We start from the raw sequence: 19,355 nt of genomic DNA, 5'->3' as shown, positions 1-19,355 counted from the left end.
TCTAAGGAAGCTACCTGGATCCCTCCCTTCCTACAGAGGATAAACGCACTAGACTCATGGAGACGGGGGTAGAGGGAGCTGGCGGAGGAGGCCCAAGGAGCTGCTGATAGTGTGGGATCATTTGTAGCGTGCAGTAATAGCCGGGGAGCTCAATCCTCCTTCTGGAGTAAAGGGCCCTTCTCTCCTTGCCCCTCCCTTCCCTGGCTCTATTTCAGCAGGATTCCCGGGACAAGTGGGCAGAGAGTTGGCAGAGCCAAAGCCATCTAAACTTGTACTCCCTGAGCAGAGTGACGCGGCTGCCAAGGCACGGGGCAGGAGGAGGAGACCCAGGCCCAGACTGGCTCACCCTGTAGGCTGATCAGGGCACACAGAGGGCCCACCATCCACTTGGGGCCTGTGCCTACTGCCTGTTTGGACCACACCCTCTCGGTGCCTTCCAGATCAGCCACAGCTATGTTAATGTGCTTGTACTTTCCAAAGATGTTATCCAGGAGACTTAAAAATGTTTGTATTACTTTGAAGATAATCTAAAAATATAAATGTCAGCATTTTTGTGATATAAAAACCTGCCTCAAGAGATGTTATGTTTTGTGTTTATGTTCCCAACGTGTTGGGGCCAAGCAGTGTGATATGGTGGGCATCACACATGAGAGGGGCCTGGGAGACGCTGTAGCCCACATGCCCTCTGTGAGGGGCTGAACACAGACGGGTGAGAGAACCATCGCTGCCCAAAGCACAGGCCATAGCCTGCTGCCCACCTCCCTGCCAGGACCTGCTCTAAACCAGGCTTATGATTTTAAATTCAGATGTAACTCACATACCGTACAATCAAGCCTTTGAAAGTGTGCGATTCAGTGATCTTTAGTACAGTGACAAGGTTGTGCAACCATCCCCACCATCTAATTCCAGGACATTCTCGTCATCCCCGGCGAAATCTGAGACCCGTTAGCAGTCACTCCCCACCCCCCTCCGCTGGCCCCGGACAATCACCCATCTGTTTCTACCCTATGGGTTTGCCTCTTCGGGACACGTTCATTTTCTGACCGCCAACTCAGTTTCAGCAGAAACAGAACCAACCAACCAACAGCAACAAAAATCTCTCCCGTTACATTAATATTTTAAATTTGAATTTTATTGATTTATTTGGAGGCCCTAACCTTTCATCTGTTTTGGCTACACGGTTGCATACCTGCTATAAAGAGTACGCATCTAGTTTAGTGACTCTGTGTCTGTCGTTATGAGAATAAGTTCAGGGTCCAGGTGGCAGACCGGGAAAATGGCTACAAAGTCCTCCTGCTCCTGCAAACCTGCCCCTCTGCACCCTGACTCCAGCACGGTTCCCATCGAGAGATGGCCTGTTTCTGCACCTGGGGTCGGCGCTTGGCCGCAGGACTTGCCGGGCCAATGTGACATTAGAAAGCATGACGCAAGCAGGGACTTACGAAGTGCTTGCGCACTGGACTCACCCACTCTGGCCACTCCTGAGGACCATGTGACAGACACCACGTACATAACCCTGGGCTAGCCTGCTGGGAACATGGCCTGTCACCCCCACAACCCCAGCTGACAGCCAGTACCAACCAGGTTCCTACAGACCCACCCACTGACTGCATTTGCATGGATGAGTCCAGGCAATGGGGCACCAGCAGCCCCCCCTGAGCCCAGCCCACACTGCCACACCACAGGAAAAGAACGTAAAAAGGGGTTCTCTGCCATTATTCAAACTCGTGACATCCTCCCTGCATTGGAATCCTCTCCTCTACTGTCCCAGCTCCCCGCAACCTGCGGGCAGGTCCCCGGGCCTGGCAGCCGTCTCCGGCACGCCGGCACTCACCGATGTGGTAGGGGGCCTTCTCCAGCTCCTCAATCTGGAGGTGCCGGGCACCCGCTGGGATCTGTACCAGTTTGAGAGCTCCTGCCAGAGGGGGATCCAGAAAAGCCGTGAGCATCCTGAGCTGGTGGCCCCACTGCCCAGCACCCCCTGTCTCGCCGCCCCCTCCCTGCAGGTACCCAGGAACCTCGGTTTCCTGATGGGTGAACCAAGCCCAGGCCCTTCCCCACAGCGCGACTACAGGATCAAAGGAGCTGCCGTAGCTAAGAACGCTCTACGGACTCTAGGGCTCTGTGCGTGTCAGTTGCTAGTATTTCCCACTTTCTGCGCCCTCCCCTTCGCTCCTGACACTCCTTCCTCCCTCTATTTTCACACCTCAAGCCACTGCAGGGATTTAGATGAAGCAGGCCACAAAGACCCCGCATGGCTGCCCCAGGCCCTCGTGGCCCTCCCAGTCCGAGGCCTGGGAACAAACCTTCCTCAGAGCTGCCAATCTTCTCCCATCAAGGAGAAGCAAGGTAAAGCCATAACATCCCCCAAGGGGAAATGGATCTAGTTCATACTAAAATGTAAAGGACTAGTATCTGGCCTTTTCCACAGCAAGTTTGGCGACATTGCAGGTGGAGAGGGAATCAAGGAACTCAAAAGTACCAGGAGTTCAAGGCAGGAGGCACCACAGGTGGGTTTTTTTTCTCACCTGAGGATGTTCATTGATTTTAGAGGGAGAGGAAGGGAGAGACAGAGAGAAACCCTGATGTGAGAGACAAACATTGACTGGTTGCCTCCCAAATGCACCCCTACCAGGGAGCAAACCCGCAGCCTAAGTATGTACCCTGACTGGGAGTCAAACCCGCAACCTTTTGGTGCATGGGACAACACTCCAACCAACTAAGCCACCCAGCTAGGGTGCCACAGGTGTTTTTAAAGTGAAAGAGGAAAGAGGAAAAGAATGCTACCAGTTCAGTCTGGGCCACATGGTCAGACCTGCCTGACGCCTCACCCCACCAGCAGCCCCAGAGCCAATGGCAGCTGACCCCCTATCACAGCACCTGCCTGGCAGGAAACTGCTCCTGAGCTCCAGGCCCTAGACACAGGTAGCAGAGCACCTAGAAAATGAGGTGACCAGCTGCAGCATCTGGCTCACCCTGCGCACCCTGGGAAGGTCAACGACAGGCTTGAAGGCCCTCTCTGCCCACCGTAAACTCGAGGAGGAGGGGCCCACTTCACGGACAGCCCAGGCTCTAGGACCCTGGCTGGGCCAGACCCCAGTCACTCCCAGCCATCCCTCCGGCCCCAGCCTGCTTACCTGGCTGCTTGGAGGCCTTGCCCAGCGTCCCCTTCACAGTCCGGCAGTGGGAGTTGTCGCCGCCACACACCCCACACTTGTCATCTGCCTTCATGGACCCCACCTCTTTGTCACAGCCGATGGGCTGAGGCCAGAGATGGCGTCAGTGGAGGAGGCTCCCATGTCCTCTTCACCATGCCGGGGTCAGCAGCCAGTGGTCCCCTCCCTGGCCCCCAGGCTCCAGACAGGAGAGGACCCTGAACCAAGAGGCATTCCTGGACAGGGCTCTGTCACAAACTTGCATGTGACGTGGGCAAGGTCTTAAAACTGGCCCACTCCTCTCCTCTTGAATGTGGCTCGATGACAACCCCTTTCTAGCAACTCAGGGCTGTTGAGGACCAAGGGGTGTCACGGGTGGGGACAGTACGGCAATGCATGTCTTTGTAGGGGGCATAAGGGGCAGACAGTGAGGCCCTCCAGTCCCCCGGAGCTGGCAGTGGGTGGCCTGCAGGGGGTCACCTACCACACACTCGCCCCGGGCACAGACGCTGTAGGGGTCCCGGTAGCTGCAGCGTGTCCCATCATGGACCACCTGGTTCATGAAGACCACGTCCCCTGTGTCCTCTGACCTGCAGATGAGCTCACACTTCTGGGTGTCTGTGGGGAGAGGGGCCGTGGTGAACCCCTCGCTGGGGCCGGAGAGAGTGGGCAGGGCCCAGACGACAACGGCACAGGGCCCATGCAGGAAACTCCAGGTCCAGCTCTGGGCAGTAGGGGGAGCACTGGGGCTGGGGCTTAAAATTCCTGCTGTGTCACTTATTTATTAGTATGTGACCTTAAATGATCTGACCCCTTTGACCCTCGGTTTCTTATTAATTATCCTTGATCAGTAAAATGGCACATCAGATTTTTAAGAAAAATCAAGTGATAAAATCATAACAACAATAATAAGCCAACATTTACTGAATGCTTACTATGTGCCAGATACCGCCAAACCCTTTACACACACTTGATGCACAACTTTAAACGCTTTTTGTGAATGAACTCATGTAAAACTCTCAATACCCCAAGGAAGTACGTTCTAGTATTACAAAGGAGGAAACCAAGGACCAGAGAGGTTAAGGAATTTGCCCAAGGCCACACAGTAAGTGGAAGGGCCAGGATTCTAACCCAGGCAGTCTGGCTCAAGTCCTGCTCTGATCTTACGCCCATTTCCCTAGTCACACCTATGACGGTGCCCCTTAACACGCTTGCAAACGTTATGAGACTGTGTGAGAGGCAGGCAGAGCAATCAAGGGTCTGTGTTTGGGTTTGTAAATGGAGCGGCAGTGAGGGAGGGAAGGGGATCCTTCCTAGTTCTAACAGTTAAATGTTCTCTTTTCTATCTGGGCTACTGGTGTCCTAAGAAGGATGTCCCAGAGAACATATAAACACTCTCTGTGTTTCTTAGAAAATGGGAGGTTGGGGCTTAGCTTACTTCCTGGAATTTGTCTAAGAGTCTTGGGAAAACCCAAAGTCCCGCTGCCCCGTCCACTCCACAGCCCGTGCTGCGGTGGCTTGTTTGGATTCTGACTGCATCTGCAAGGCTTTCAAAGCAAGCCCCTCACTCAGTCAAATTCCAAAGGAGCCATCGGGCTCCTGTCCTGGTTCCTGGGTTCCCAGGATACCTAGTGGTGTCGTGCCCCAGCACACAGGACTCGCGTCTAGAGCCACAACATCCAATACTACTTCGGAGTTCACACGCAGAAGCCAGAATCCTGGTGGGACCTAGTGGGGCCAAAGGGCGGGGGCTCCAACCATCCCAAAGACAGGTACGACCCTGACCACAGTGCCTGGGCTGGAGGGTCCGGGACAGCCGTGGAAGACAGCCTATGGTGGCAAGGTAGTGGTGAGCTCCCCAGAGCAGGAGGAATCCAAGCAGAGGGAAGACATTCCCTATAAACATGTTCCAGAGGGGTGTGTACTGGCATGCAATGGAGAGGCTTCTGAGGCCCCTTCCAACTTGAAGACAGACATTCTAAACGTGAGCTGAAGAGCTGAGGGGCCTCCAAGCGACACTGTGGAACCAGGGCTACAGAGAGGCAGCCAGGGCTGGGACAGGAAAAGCTGTTCTAATCCACACTGTCTGAGGCCTGAGGCTGGGGGCTGCGTGGTCGGGGTGAGCCTCAGTCCGCGGAAGGACAGTGGAGAGAATGGCAGGGGAAGGTGGGCTCAGAGGACCATTAAGGGCCCTTCAGCCTGAAGGCTCGAGGGCACCGTGAATCCCAGCCCTTCGCTGGCTTCCCTCTGCCGAGACAAGAGCCATCACTGGAAATGCTCCACAACAGACGGGCCCTAGCACTGTCTCGGGCCCCTCTGCATGAGTCCCAAGGCCTTGGTCTGTCCCACAGCAGCCTGGAGGGGTTTTGTATGAGGACCCCAGAGGTTCCCATCGCCTGCCTTTCAAACCGTTTTCATTAACTGCTGAAATGGTAGCACAAGCAGTAAAACCTAAAACCACGGCATTAGGACAGGGCTGAGCTTCTCAGGACATTGGTTTCGCAAAGCCTGCACCTGCACTGTACAGGTGAGGCAGGTGTAAAAGGCACCAACCCCAACAGCCAGCACAGCTGCCAGCCCCAAGGCACCCCCAGGGGAGCCGCCCTTGCTCAAGACATCTTCCCTGCCCCTCCAGAAAACAGTTGTTGTAAGTAGGTAGGTCAGGGATGACTAAGAGGACGGTGGCCTTCCCGAGGCACACACAACGTGAGGGTCTGCACAGACGTAGGCGGCAAGCCTGCTGACTGCAACGTCCCTTTTGGCGCCCCCACTGTCCCTCCACCTTCACTGTTGGGCCCAGGCCTGGGAGGCCCTGCCTAGCCAGACTCGGACCCAGCAGATGCTCAAGGACACGGGGGTGGGAGGAGAATAGGGCCCACTCACCATCATCGGGCTCGTGGGGGACCCAGCTGTGCTTGGCGTTCTGATGGATGTAGTAGGAGTTGCGCTTGGCACACTGCTGGGCCCGGAAGTCCTCATAGGGCCCCGGACACTCCTCGCTGTTGCAGACCCGGTACTGGAACATGGGCCCGGAGCACGGGCGGCCTCCATAGGCTGGGCTGGGGCAGTCACAGGGAGACCCGGTGACCTCGCTGCTGGGAGGGCTGGGAAGGTCCGGGCTTCCCACGGGGCAGCTCAGCCTTTTAGACTAGCTTAACGAGGGGCTCTACTAACTGTAAACTGTAGAGGCTCCCCCACTGGGGGGTGCTGCTGAGCTCAGTCTGCTGGATCAGTGGCTCCATCCTTCAAATATATGCTGCCTATTCCACTGGGGGTGGGGGAGCAGACAAGGGTGAAAGAGAAGGGGAAAGAGAGGCGGGAGATGGGGAAGATGGGAATGACTAACCCTCCCAACTGGGCTGGAAGAGAAATCATCCCATTCATCGCTGCACTACATTCTTTTGACTGTAGCACAGGGCCTGACGTACAGTGCAGACCCAATAAATGACTCAGCACTGCTATAGCCCAGCCCTGACTGCGCCATCAGGCAAGCTACTTCGTTCTGCTGTGCCTTCGTTTCCCCTTAAAGGAGGGGCCATAATACCTCGTATTTTACCTACCTCCTCGTGTGTCTTCAAAGAATAAATAAGAAAAGGTACTCTAAAGCGATCTGGCCCTGGTTGGGTTGCTCGGTTGGAGCTCTGTCCCATACACCAAAGGATTATGGGTATGTATCCCTGGTCAGGACACATACCTAGGTTGCAGGTTCAAGTCCTGGTTGGGGCATGTACAGAAGGCAACCAATTAATGTTTCTCACATCAATGTTTCTCTCTCTCTCTTTCTTTCCTCCCCACCCCCTCTCTCCCTTCTTCTCTCTCTGAAATCAATAAACATATCCTTGGGTGAGGATTAAAAAAATAAATAAAAATAAATAAGGCAATCTATACTCGCTGCTCCGTTGAATTCAGAAGATTAGGTAAGATTACCAATACAAAGTATTTGAGTGCACCAGGTTGCTGGTACTCTGCTCAGAGGTGCTGGGAGAACTACATGGGTTTACGCAGGAACACACCCGGCACAGAGAAAGTGCTCCAGAGACTGGAATAATTAAAACAGCAGATGTCATTTAGTAGTGCTTCGTCTGTGCTGGGTATGGTGCGGAGACTATGCGTATTTATTTCATTTAAGCCTCATAAAATAAAAAGTTATCACTACAGAGAAGTCAGTAACTGGAGGCTTTGATCAAGGGGGTCACTACCCATCATGATTGGAAGACGGTTCACTCAGAGTGGGTGCCACTGGGCCTTGCCTTAGCCCCAGCTTCCACACCCCAAAGGGGGGAGTCACGAGCACTGCATTTTGGCTCCTGTGCATGGGAGGTCAGTACAGCCACCTGACACGGGGACAGGCTACTCCAGGAGGAAGTGAGCTTCCCATCCCTGGGGATAAACAGCAGGGTATGTGGACCTACTCTGAGGATGCTGGGGGTGGGGGGTGACTGCTACCGAGCCACTGTGATGCTAGGACCCTGCTGTCCTGCAGTCCTCGACCCACCGCTCCTGGAGCCAGCAGGCCCCCATGCCAGCCCAGCCAGGCGCATCTCTCATAAGGTGGCGGTGAGCGAGCTGCTTCAGCCTGGGAGAAGGAGTCCGTGCTGAGCTGGTGCCCAGAAGTTCCAACACCATGGGGAAGGGGCCCCCACAGAGGGGATGATAGGGCAGAAATAGAATGCTCCCCCAGAATGCTGAAAGTTAGGTGGGAGGGGGTAAGAGGGGAGATTCGATATTGGAAAGAGGTAAGTCAAGAAAAATTAAGGAAAGTTTTGTTTCATGTGGTAGAAAACAAACTTGGGGAAGTTATTCTCCCAAGACATAACCACTAAGCAAGGTAGATGTGTGTTTTCTCAAAGTTTAGCAGGAGGATCAGGGTCACAGGAGGGCTGGTTACACCGGCAGAGACTTGGGCCCCCAAGTCCCCGGGAAAACTTCTGCACACAAGTGGGAAAATCACTGGTTTGGACTCATTCCGAGATGTCAGAGCCAGTGGGAGATGTCAGACCCAGGCGGGAGTGATCTTCCCCTCCGCCCTGACAATTTTGGGTCCTCACCCATTAGAAGGCACAGCCACCTGCAGGGGCCCTTCTCTCTCGTGCACTGCCCCCAGTGCCTTCCTCTCCAAGCCCCTCAGGCCTAAGGAGAGGGGGCCCCTGCTGTGCCCGCCCCAGCCAAGCATACTCACAGGGGATTGTCACAGTGTCGGCTCCGGGATCGCACTCCACCCCCACAGGACCTTGAACACGACCCGAAGTTGGTCCAGGAGCTCCAGCCACCATCCTGGCCGTAAGTCTGCTCTGGTGACTTCCAGATACAGTGACCTTTGAAGCACCACTGGGATGGAGCAGAGGACATGAGGTCACTCTGGGGCCACTGCCATCTAGCCTGCCATGGAGGTGCCCAACGAGGCACATGGCGCAGCTGGTGGGCACCATGGGTGACCCCAGAGAAAGGGTCATTAAGAGCACAAGCCTCAGATTACACAGAACCCCACCCCTGCCACGAGCAGAGTGGCCTTCAGCAAAAGGGCTCCCCTTTGTGAGCCGACTCCTCGACTGCACCACGTGGGTAGCAGCGCCTGCCCACAGGGCTGCCGAGAGCATTCAGTGAGAGAATGGCCCTCCGGGAGCGGCAGGCAGCACCGTCAATGATGATGATAGTTCTGTGTTCGCCACCTGGGAGAAGCAAAGGGCTGACGCGGGCGAGAAGACACAGCCTTCCTGCACTAGATGGTCCGGAGTCGGTGTGGCTCTGTACCTTGAAACCACCAACCAGGGGCCATAAGCAGGTGTGTTTGTGGGATCATGGAGGTGAGCCTGCCCTGTGGGGAGACCCATCCGTGCAGTGGGGGGAGTGTGCGCATGGAGTCCAAGAGGCCTGGGTTTGAGTCCCAGCTCGGCCACGACTAGCTGTGTGCGGCTTTGGCAGACTTCACCTTGCTAATCCCTGTTGACTCACCAGCTCTTGGAGATGTTCTAAGAACTGAAGGCCGTAACACCTACAGAGAGAGGCCTTAGCATAGCGCCAGGCACAAAGGGGCTCCACCAAAATCAGCTCCCTTCTCCACTAAGGCAACTGGAAAGAAACACAGCAGAGCTCCAGGTCTCTTTCAGGAGACAGCTCAGTGGGTCTCAGCCTCGGAGTTGCCTGGGGAACCTTCAAAACCCCAGATGCTTCGGCTTCACCCAGACCAACTGAATCAGACCCTTTCGGGGAAGGAACTTTTTAAATGAAGCTGTAATAAGATATGTACTTTACATACCATGAAATGCACTCGTTCCAAATCTATAATTCAATGATTTTTCATAAATTCACAGTGTTGTGCAACCGTCACCACAATCCAGTTTTAGAACGTTTCCATCAGCCCAGAGAGAGCGCGTCACTTCTGCAGTCACTCCCTGCTCTGGGGGCGGGGACTTTTAAAGCTCCCTAGACGGTTCCAGTATGCGTCAAAACTGAGACCCACTGATAAACTGTGGTGTGAAGTTGTGACAGCAGAGGCCCTGTGACTTTGATAGCACGTGGAACAGGCAAATTCAGTCTCCAGGGTAACAGCCAGCCGGGTTTGGAGCCTGCTGGGCCTAGAGGATATGCGAGGCCCCAGAGGGGAGTGGGAGGAGCCTGGTGAGAGCACAGGGTGGAGGGCGGCGGACAGAGGACAGGCTTGTGGGGGTGGGTCCCAGGGGCTGGGTGCACAGCTGGGGCTGAGTAATCACCACGTTAGTGGTGATTACTTCTTCCAAGCCCTCTCATTAGTTTTGACCTGACTCAGTGTCTTCAGAAACCCATGAGGGGCGGGGAGTGCGTGTGGCCAGCAGTCAGCAGGGTCCCAAGAAGTTCAAGAAACGGCCTGAGGTCACACACAGCAACTGGAGCAGGGCCAGCCATAGAGCAGAGGTGGGTTTCGGAAGCCAGCTCAGGGCTCTCACACCTGACCTCAAGGCCCCTCACAAGGAAGCCTGAGCCCACACATATGCATGTGGGAGCAAGCACACACCAGGAAAACACGAGAAAGGTCAAGCGTGCAGGGGGAGAACGTGTGTGGGAGAGACAGCGTGGTGGGGCGTGGGGCAGTAGGCAGGGCACTGGAGTCCTCCCTTCATCCCTTGCCTGCTTCCCTTTGTGACCTACACAAGCTCCTAACCTGCGTGGGCCTCACTCTCCTCATCTGGGAAGTGGGAGTAGGCGTTTCTGCTGGATGGGCTAGGAGGTGACGCCAAACCCTGCCAACTACAGAAGCACAGGCTGTGATGTGGGAGAGAAGAAAGAGTGTATGTGGGAGTTCATGGGAGGCTTCCATGTACATGGGGCTCACATCTGCTCTCTAGCATCCCCCCCACACACACACTTTACATGCTTGGTGAGGAGGCAGGGGCTTCCCTGGGGCCTGAGCCCAGGAAGGTCGCTCCTGCTGCAGGTACCTTGCCTGGTGCACACTCGGTGCCGTCCAGCGGGGGCCCCTTCTTGGTCTTGCAGAAGTACGGGTTGTCAGGGTGGCTGCACCACAGCTGCTTGCAGGGCTCAAAGGTTGTGAACTGGGTGGCAAGGAGAACAGGGTCACCTGGCTGGCCTGGCTTTCCAGCTCTGACAAGGGGGCAAAGGGCGGTGACAGAGAGGAGGAAGTGGCGGAAGCTGGGAGCAGGAGCCTGTCCAGCCAGAGCCCCGCCCAGCCTCAAGCTCAACACTTCCCCAAGTGTCTGCACGGCCAGCAACCCCTTCTCTCTCCAACAGGGCACCAAGGAGAAGGGGCCAGCCACAGCCCACATTCCCCTTGTCTCCCTCCCCAGGCCTCCCTTCCTGCCTTTCAGAAAGTAAATACTTTGTCACTGAGTGGGGACTAGGGTTTGAGGCTGTAAGGAGGTGGGCACACCAATGCCCCGAGCCCTGTGCACGTGGGGGCACCGAGGGGGCCGCTGGTCCAGCCCACCCCCTGCCGGACTCGGACAAGGTTGGGACTGCCATCTCCCCCTGTCTGACCCAGCCACGTCACCGGTCGGTAACTGCATATTTCAGATCGTCCAGAAAGGCCCCAACTTCTTGTTCTATCCTGTCATCCCACGCTAGCCAGACAGCTGTTCTTATAAATACAGCATTGGACATGAAATACCATATCCCAGGCTGCTTCTCCACCCCCAAAGCAGAGACGACATGTCCCTGTATGGCCTGGGCAGTGGGGAAGGTGACTATGCACAGGGCCTCCTGGTCCTGCAGAGCTGGGGAGGGGGCTACTTTCCTGGGTGGGGGGTTTGGGGCACTCAGTGCAGTGAGTCCCTGAGGCCTGATCCTCAAAAAGCACCCTGCCCTGGGATGTCCCCTTCTCTGAGCCTCTGCCTGGGTCCTGGTTGGCGACTGTTGCCATCCTTCCCAGGGCTGAAGCTCTCCAGCCACTGCATGCACCCACCCCTACAGGCAGGACTGGGTGGGGCAGGTGTGGGGCAGGTGCAGGGCAGGAGGTGGCAGGGCCTGGGCCCTGGTCTCCCTGAATCAACCTGAAGGAACGGAGCCTCTGGGCCCATCTCCAGGCCACCAGCCCAGCTGGGCAGAAGATGCTCTGTGAATGACCGGCCTGGGTCACAGAAGGACATGGCCTCGGTGAGCTGGCTGGCAGAGGCCGGTGGGAACTCACCGCGGCGCAGGTGTGGTACCCAGTGCCGAAGTCAAAACGGCACTGCTCGTCCATCGAGTAGTCGACACCGGGCAGCTCTGAGGGCTGGGGCCAGGTGGGTGCAAAGGGGTCATCAAGGAGGCAGTCGTAGGAGCTGCCGGTGAAGATGGGGAGGTGAGACAGGCTGAGATGGGAGTTCTCAAGATTCCAGGAGCAGGAAGTCGAGCAGAAACCCACCCCGCTGCATCTCACAGGGCCTCGTGCCCACCTCCGACTCTGTCCGGGGTGCTCCGGGGCCAGGGCACCTAGAGCTGGAGCTAGGAGCGCAGCGAGCAGCTGTCTCATGCGCCAGTTTGCCCATGTTAAAGGAACACGCTATGGCCAAGGTTAAGGGCTGCTTCATGGACAAATTGAGGGCTCGCTGCACTGAGGGTAGAAAATATGCCAGCCTGCCATGCAGGGCACAGGATGCTGGGCCCTGGCCAGCTGCCATGTGAGGTTAGTGACGCAATCTCTGCTCACACCTGCCCCACCCAAACCCACTCTGTGCCCATTCTCTGCGTTACGCCCTCGAGTCTAACACTGTTCTGGGCCTCCAGGGGCATGGAGGCCCATGAGCTAACCATGAGCAAAGCTTTGAATTGAGTGTGTTTCAGAGGTGGCACAGTATTGGAAAGGGCGATGACTTGAGGGAGAGGGAGATGAAGTGGCGGGCTGCATGCTCCCCCATCCAGGGCCCCAAAGAGGGGTGTGGCCTACGGGAGGTAGCGGCTGAGCTCCAGCTTGCTGCAGCGGGACCAGTGGAAGCGGTGGAAGGCAGCCTGCACCAGGGGTGCCATGACGCTGCCCAGGCTGGTCTCATCCGCACAGCCGTTCCCCTGACCGTCATGCTCCATGCCGAGCCTAGAGGGCAGGGGGAGAGAGAGGAGCGCCTCCAGTCATACCCAGGGAGCCCACCTCTGAGAAGGCAGGCCGGTGGGCCAGCAACGGGAAACCCTGCCTGCCCTGACCAGGCTTCAGACTGCCTCGTGGCCTCCGTTTCCCAACCACGCAGTGGGGAGGACCGCCCCTCTGGATGGAAGCTGAGGCCCCACTCTCCCTCCATAGAGCCAGACTCATTCTTCCCTAAAAGCCTTGCCCCTGTTGTTCTCTACTCCTGGACCCTCTGCCCCCTCTGCGAACCCCACCCACACCTTCGCAGCTTCCAAGGTCAGCTCAAGCCCCATTCCTGCCTTAGGGCACCCTCCCTCGCCACCCAGCCCTTGGGCTGACCTCCTGCAGCAGAAGCCACCTATCCCACCATTAACAGCTCTCACACCGTTAGCTATCTTCCCAACAGGCCCAAGGCCTTCAAGTGCAAGGCCAGGTCCCATTCCGTTCAGTTCAGCCCCATTTACGGAGGCCCTCTGTGCTGGCCTCTCAAGCTTCTCCAAGACCCCACGGTACTCAGCACACAGCTTTGCATATGGTGTGCACCTACTATGCGATAGTGTAAACTTTAAACTTTGTTTTTCATACTTGATATTTAACACTGAAGCCTCAAGGTTCTAAATTCTTAAATACTGCCAAGTGTCTGCCTGTGGCCTTGACCACCAGACAGACACACGGTCCTCTAAGCTCGACCTTATCTTTCCACACGGAGGGGCCTCTGCTCAGTGAAAAGTAGACATCCCCTGCCCTGCCCCACTCAGGAAGACAGACTCCTGACTGCAGAATGTGTGAAACCATTGGCTTCCAGGGCGGAAAGGGACCTCAGAGATAGCCCTGATGTCAGCTTCCATGTTGCACTGAGGAAACCAGGGCCCAGCGAGTAGGTGCCACCTGCCCAGTGAGGGGCAGAGCTGGGAGGAAATCGGCATGGGCCTCCTGTGCTGACAGGCATGATGCAGAGAGGGGCAGAGACTGTGGACAGCAGACCCTTCCTCCAGGGCTGGCCTACCCCTCTCCCTCCCTCAGACTGTAGAGAACAGCTCTCACTGTGTGTGGGCTGGAAGGCGTGTCCCTTAGCTCTGCCCCCATGGACAGACAGGCTGGGAGGCATGACGGTGGCACATGCATGTCACCATCTGACACATCAGATGGAGGCTTACTGGCTTTCTCCCAGAGTGCAGCTGCTTGTGTTCTCTGTCCTGTTCCCCACTGAGGCCCCGCCCCTAGACCTGGGCCTGGTGCACGGTAGGCACTCACAAAGTCCTGGGTACGGGAGGGAGTGAGCATGCTCTACACGAAATCCAGGCTCAGAGATGCAGCGAGCCAGCCTCCAGCCCAGCGGGCAGCCTGAGCCTAAGGGGGCACAGGCCAGCACTCCAGTGTGGAGCAGGTCTCAGAGGGGCCTTGAGGATGGATGAGACAAAGGGATAGAGACCACCCAGAATGCTGACTACTGCTTATTGATGGGGCACTGCCACTGCCCTGCCCAAACACAGGGCCACATCTGGTCCCCCAGCGCCCCGGGCTTTGGGAGTGGGCCCAAGGCAGGCCCGTAGCTGCTGTCTAAGCTGCAGGCTCTCCCCCCACCAGGGCAGAGCCTCACTGAGGGCAGCTCCTCGGGCAGCTCCCGAAACACTGGGACCAGAGCCCAAGCTGGGGCAAAGCTCCCACCCCATGGACCTCCTCAGAGCTCACGGAACAGCCCACCCTCTCCGTGCCACTTACACATGACCAGTTTCATGGGCCACCACGAAGGCCGAAGAGAAGCCGTCCTCATGGTTAAGGGCACAGCTTCTCAGGGGGTGGCACATGCCAGTGACAGGTGCGTACCCTGTGGGGGGGGGCAGAGAGAACCAACGCATGGTGAGATGGGACACACCGAGGTCTGCGCCCAGCAGTCCCACAGGGACACCCTGACTGGCCACTGCCAGAGGGTCCCTGGAGTAAGAAGGATCCTTGTCAAGTTCCACCCGCAGCAGAGAGACCGGGCCAAGCTGCCCCGTATCCCGAGGCTGTACGGCCCCTGCTCTAAACCAGGCAGCGGCATTTCGAGATAGGCCCAAACCTGCTCATGCCTGACTTCCACATCCCTCCAGCCAGCCGGTCAGTTGGTCAGTCAACAATAAGCTTTTTTTAAAAATGTGGGCATAGCGGTGGCACTATGTTAGATTCTATGGGGAAAACAGAGGAATCAGGTCCAACCCCCCACCCCTCCCTGCCACACACCCACACATTAAGGAGCAGGTAGCTGAGCAGGGGGACTTGGAGTCAGGGGTCAGCTTAGGTGTGGCCTGCAGGGCCAGAGTTCCAGGAGCACAGAGGGCAGTTCGGGGGTGATCTGGAGGAAGGGATGGGTTCAACTGAAGGGGTTAAGGGGCATCAGCAATGACTCAGGTGGCATAGAGCCAGGCCAGGAAAACAAGTGAGACAACCCTCCAGGGGTGGGGGAGAGGGCACGTGGTGGGGAGAACACAGGCAGGGTGCAGGCCTCTGGGAGCAATGGGCAGTGCAGCGGGACTGGCACACACCAGCCAGAGCCAGGGCAACATGTGCTAAGCTGCAATTGCGGGCGAGGCCTGTGTGGTAAGGGGCCCGCTGCCCAGCCTCCCCTGGGGCCCAGTTATGGGCCGGGCACAGATTTGACTGGGGAAGGCCTGCAAGGAGGAAACGACGGGAGAGCACTCCCTGCCTGGGCCGGCAGCTGACCCGACAGCTAAGCCTGCCTCCAGGGCCGCTGAAATGCTCTTCATGTGAGACGCTGTGGGGGCTAGTGACAAATAATGAGGGGTGCAGCGGGAAGGGGGTTCCAGGGCCTCTACTGTCCTGAAGGTCTGAGACATGCTCTACATGGGTACAGGCATACCCATGAACAGGTGTGTGTGCGTGTGTGTGCATGTGTATGCATGTGCGATGTGTTTGTGTGTGCATGTGTCTGTGCATGTGCAGGCACGTCCCCACATCAGTGTATACCTGTGCCTGTGTATCTGCTTGCTTGTAGGCCTGTGTGTGTATCTGCCTGTTTATACGGGTGTGTGGATGTGTGTGCCTGTATGTGTGCGTGCAAGCCCACTTTGGGGCTTCAGGGATTCAGACGAGGAGCACTTTGGGCAGAGGCAGGGCTGGCTGACTCACGTCTAGCATCGAGCCAGAGAGAACTAGAAAGCCCTCAACTAGACATGCAGGCTGAGCCTCAGACCTGCCTCCTCTGCACCTCCCTGTGCCTCAGCTGCCCCCTGTATGGAAAACTGGGGTAGTCAAAGCTTCATGCATTTATAGGGCTCAGTCACACTCTGTCACAGACATGTCACACACACCCTGACCCCTTTAGCAGCCCTGGAGTGAAGGAAGAAAATACTTTTATTTTCTCTGTTTGGCAGCTGGGGGAACCCAGGGAGATAAAGAGAGCTTGGGTCACCGGGCTAGAGACTCGCGTAGCTGCGGGTGGAACATGGACTTCCTCTCCCAGTTCCCCACCAGCCCCACTAGGTACCCACGACTGTGGTGAGGACAGATGAACACAGAGTGGGCAGAGCACCTTGAAGGTGACGGAGGGTCTTCAGACTGCCGGGCCCTGGGAAGGCAAGCCCAGAGCCGGCTGCAGGCTCAGCCAAGACAGCAGCAGAGCCCGGAGTAGGGACCCCTTCATTTCTCCTGCTCCCCAAGAAATATTGCAAAGCTTGCCCGCCTGTCCATCCAGGTCCTGTCTCTGCAGTCCCGGGGTCCTCTTTGCTGACAGGGAGCCCAGCCCTGGGGCACGCACAGCCCCGAGCCTCGGCCTCCGCCCTGCAGCTGCACGCACCCTGCGTAGGCAGTACAGTACCTGGCATACCTGAGGGCCCGAAGTCCTGCCGCGTGAGGAAGATGACGTGGTCGTGGTGCTCTGCGTGGCCGGGATCCTGGCGCTGCTGCGAGTGCGCCCAGCGACACACCTGCTCCAGGCTGCGGGAAGGGTTCCCACGCTCGATCAGGCTCAGGGACTGTGGGGAGCCGGAGAGTATCAACAGCAGAGTGGACGGTCGGATCCCGCAGACCTCGGTGGGTGTCGAGAGCTCCCCTCCCACTGGCAGCGGGGAACACAGGAGCCCACAGGACTGCAGCGCCTGTCCAAGGTCACTAGCTGTCCCAAGGTCACCGACACTGGCTGCTACTGGCACACGGCCCTCCTACTTTAGGGAATGTTCACGAGCCAAGCCCTGTGTGGGCACACCTGTCTGCCAAGAACTGGAAATGATTCGTCTCTAATCCCTCAACTACCCCACAAGGTGGTGTGGTTCTGAGTATTTCCTCTAGTATGTTCACTGTCTTATTTCATCTTTACAAGAGCCCCGGGAGGAAAATTTGGCTGTTACCCCCATTCGAGGGAGAATAAACAACTGGTCTAAGGCAGCAGAGCCCAGGGCCCCTGGGCCCAACCACAGCCGGGCTTTCTTAGGCACTGCCCCTCTCTAAGCCCCACTTTCCCCATCAGTTCCTCCAAGAGAGGGACCTTCAGCGGTAAGGATCTAGGATTGTCCCTGCGTCAGATTGCAGGGAGCCCAGGAATCCCTGCTCACCACCCCCAAATGCCTCTGTCACAGAAGCCTCAACTTTAATGGTCCCAGGGTTCTGATTCTGGACAACAAATGTTCCCTGGATGCTGTCCCCGACCCCCTACCCCATGCCATAGCCAGGACGATGCACCGGCCCCATACCCCTTCTCCCTGCAAAGCCTGCCTGCTGACAAGGGGCTTACCTGGCGGTAGCCCACCATGATCAAGCGGACAAGAGCAATGTTAATGTGGGCCCCCAGGGACTCGTCATGGTAAATTTCATTCACCTGCAAGGAGAGACGAGCGTGCAGCTTTAGGGGACGCAAACATTCACTAAGGGCCTACTATGTAACAGGTACTGGGCCCGGTACCTGTCCTGCGTTGTCCCATTTCACCCTCACCGGCCTTTTGAGCAGGCATTCTTATCTCCACTTTACGGATGAAGAAACTGAGGCAGAGAGAGACAAAATGACCTGTCCAAGGCCATGCAGCAAACAGGCTACAGGGCTGGGATTCAAATTCTAATTCAAACTGTGAGCTCTCTCCTCAAAGCCACAGTGGGAGGGGCCTTCATCAAACTCAGCCTCTCTGATGAAAGCTCTCATCTTTCCTCCTCTCTAAGGAGCCCTTCTAGAAATGCCATCGGGTCAGGCTGCTCATTCTCACATCCTCGTGTACCTTTCCAAGTGCCACTGGAACCTCTGTCTGCCCTGCGGTGCCTAGGCGCTCCTCCAGGGAAAAGCCCGGGGGAGCTACTCTAGCACTTTGGTCCAACAACATCAGCATCCCCTGCAAGCTTGTTAGAAATGCAGTCTCAGGCCCACCTCCCAAGTCAAAGTTTTCATTTGAACTTGATCTCCGGTGCTTCTCAGGCACAGCCAGGTTTGAGGAGCACGGCACTGGATAGCTCTCTTGTCCCACAGCCCAGCAACCTATGGGGAAGTGCCTGCACAGTTGATTAAAAAATGCAGTCCTCTCCATTCCACTGTTCTCACCACTTCTGTATCTCCATACACTTCAGCTCAGGAGCAAAGTAACCAGTCTGCCACCCACAAAGGGACTGCTGTCTACCAATGGAAAGGTCCAGTGAGGCCAACCCTACATTTGAGAGTCCCTCGGGGAGTGGAGAGCTGGCAGGGGGACTGGAGGCCTGTTCCTGTGCTGACACACCCCTCCTAGGCCAGCCAAGGACAGAGCCAGGCTGTGGGCGCAGGGCTGCAGCAGCAAAAGCTGCAGGCACTGCAGAGCCCCGCCCACTCTCCCAGTGCCCAGAACTGGCAGCTGCCCCGGTTCATGCACGCGCAGACTTGAGAGCTGCGAGCGTGAGGCTTCCACCAGGGTCTGCCTGGCATCTGTGTCTGGATCCCAATGAGATCAAAGACCACAGCCACTGTGGGACAGCAGGTCCTCCCAAAACCTCACCACAGGGAGTGACGGGAAGTCCAATGGGGGGTGGTGCTTCCTTCCACCCTCCTTTCCTCCCCAGCAGGGGGAAAGGCATCATGGAAGCAGAGTGCTCAGATGCATAAAGAGATAATATTCTTCTCAACCTGCATGCTCCTGACCCACCCTAGAACTGCTGGGTAGAGAACGTGGGGTCCAATCAGCCACACACACATTTTCTCCCTAATGGAATTCCAACCTAAGGGTTCTTTACTGATCTGCAGAAATCATCACTGATCTGCCATAGAATGACTCTTCAGTAACCCCGTCATCTCAGCCCCTCCCACACTGGAACAGGGCCTTCCTTCTCTGTGGGGGCGGGGTCAGTGTCTCAGACCTCCCTGACATGCCCTGTAGGCATGCGGACCAAGGATGGGGTCGTGGGCAACACACACCCTACCTAGCCACATCTGTGCCCCACATGTACACATGTAAACCCACCAGTTGCCCAGGGGCAAGGGAAGAGAGTGGTCACTGGGCTACCCTGAGGGGGACACATCTGCAGGGCCTCTGGCATTTGGAAGTACCCAGGGCCATTGCCTTCCTGCCTTCACCTCTCTCCGAAATGGACCAGGCGAACTGCTGCCAGAATGCTGCCGTGTTACTCACTTTGTCCCCACGCTCAGCAGGCCAAACCCACCCTCCAGTGACCCTGCTCCAACGGATGCCATCTCCACCCGGGACACTGGAAGGTCCTCA

General features: G+C 56.8%; 1 protein-coding gene across 7 annotated transcripts in view; it reads right to left on the bottom strand.

Annotated features, from left to right (window-relative positions):
- ADAMTS14 (ADAM metallopeptidase with thrombospondin type 1 motif 14) overlaps nt 1-19,355 on the bottom strand; it is an 87,688-nt gene that overhangs the window by 15,462 nt on the left and 52,871 nt on the right. For 5 of the 7 annotated variants that reach the window (XR_008426689.1, XM_053922792.1, XM_053922794.1 and 2 more), the window contains exons 5-15: nt 17,417-17,500; nt 16,505-16,661; nt 14,410-14,515; nt 12,514-12,657; nt 11,776-11,908; nt 10,571-10,684; nt 8,335-8,483; nt 6,039-6,214; nt 3,640-3,773; nt 3,138-3,261; nt 1,835-1,915 (exon numbers count right to left, since the gene is read on the bottom strand). Coding sequence is in view for 6 of the 7 variants with exons in the window: in XM_053922792.1 (XP_053778767.1) it covers nt 1,835-1,915; nt 3,138-3,261; nt 3,640-3,773; nt 6,039-6,214; nt 8,335-8,483; nt 10,571-10,684; nt 11,776-11,908; nt 12,514-12,657; nt 14,410-14,515; nt 16,505-16,661; nt 17,417-17,500 (1,402 nt within the window). In the remaining variant the exon portion in view is untranslated. The remainder of the gene's footprint in view (nt 1-1,834; nt 1,916-3,137; nt 3,262-3,639; nt 3,774-6,038; nt 6,215-8,334; nt 8,484-10,570; nt 10,685-11,775; nt 11,909-12,513; nt 12,658-14,409; nt 14,516-16,504; nt 16,662-17,416; nt 17,501-19,355) is intronic. The other 2 variants (XM_053922795.1, XM_053922796.1) reach the window with 1 other exon arrangement.

The sequence above is a fragment of the Desmodus rotundus genome, chromosome 4, assembly GCF_022682495.2.
Source record: "Desmodus rotundus isolate HL8 chromosome 4, HLdesRot8A.1, whole genome shotgun sequence".
In the NCBI taxonomy this organism is placed as follows: Eukaryota; Metazoa; Chordata; class Mammalia; order Chiroptera; family Phyllostomidae; genus Desmodus; species Desmodus rotundus.
The sequence above is the reverse complement of the archived record's forward strand: the minus strand, read 5'-3'. Positions and strand labels throughout refer to the sequence as shown.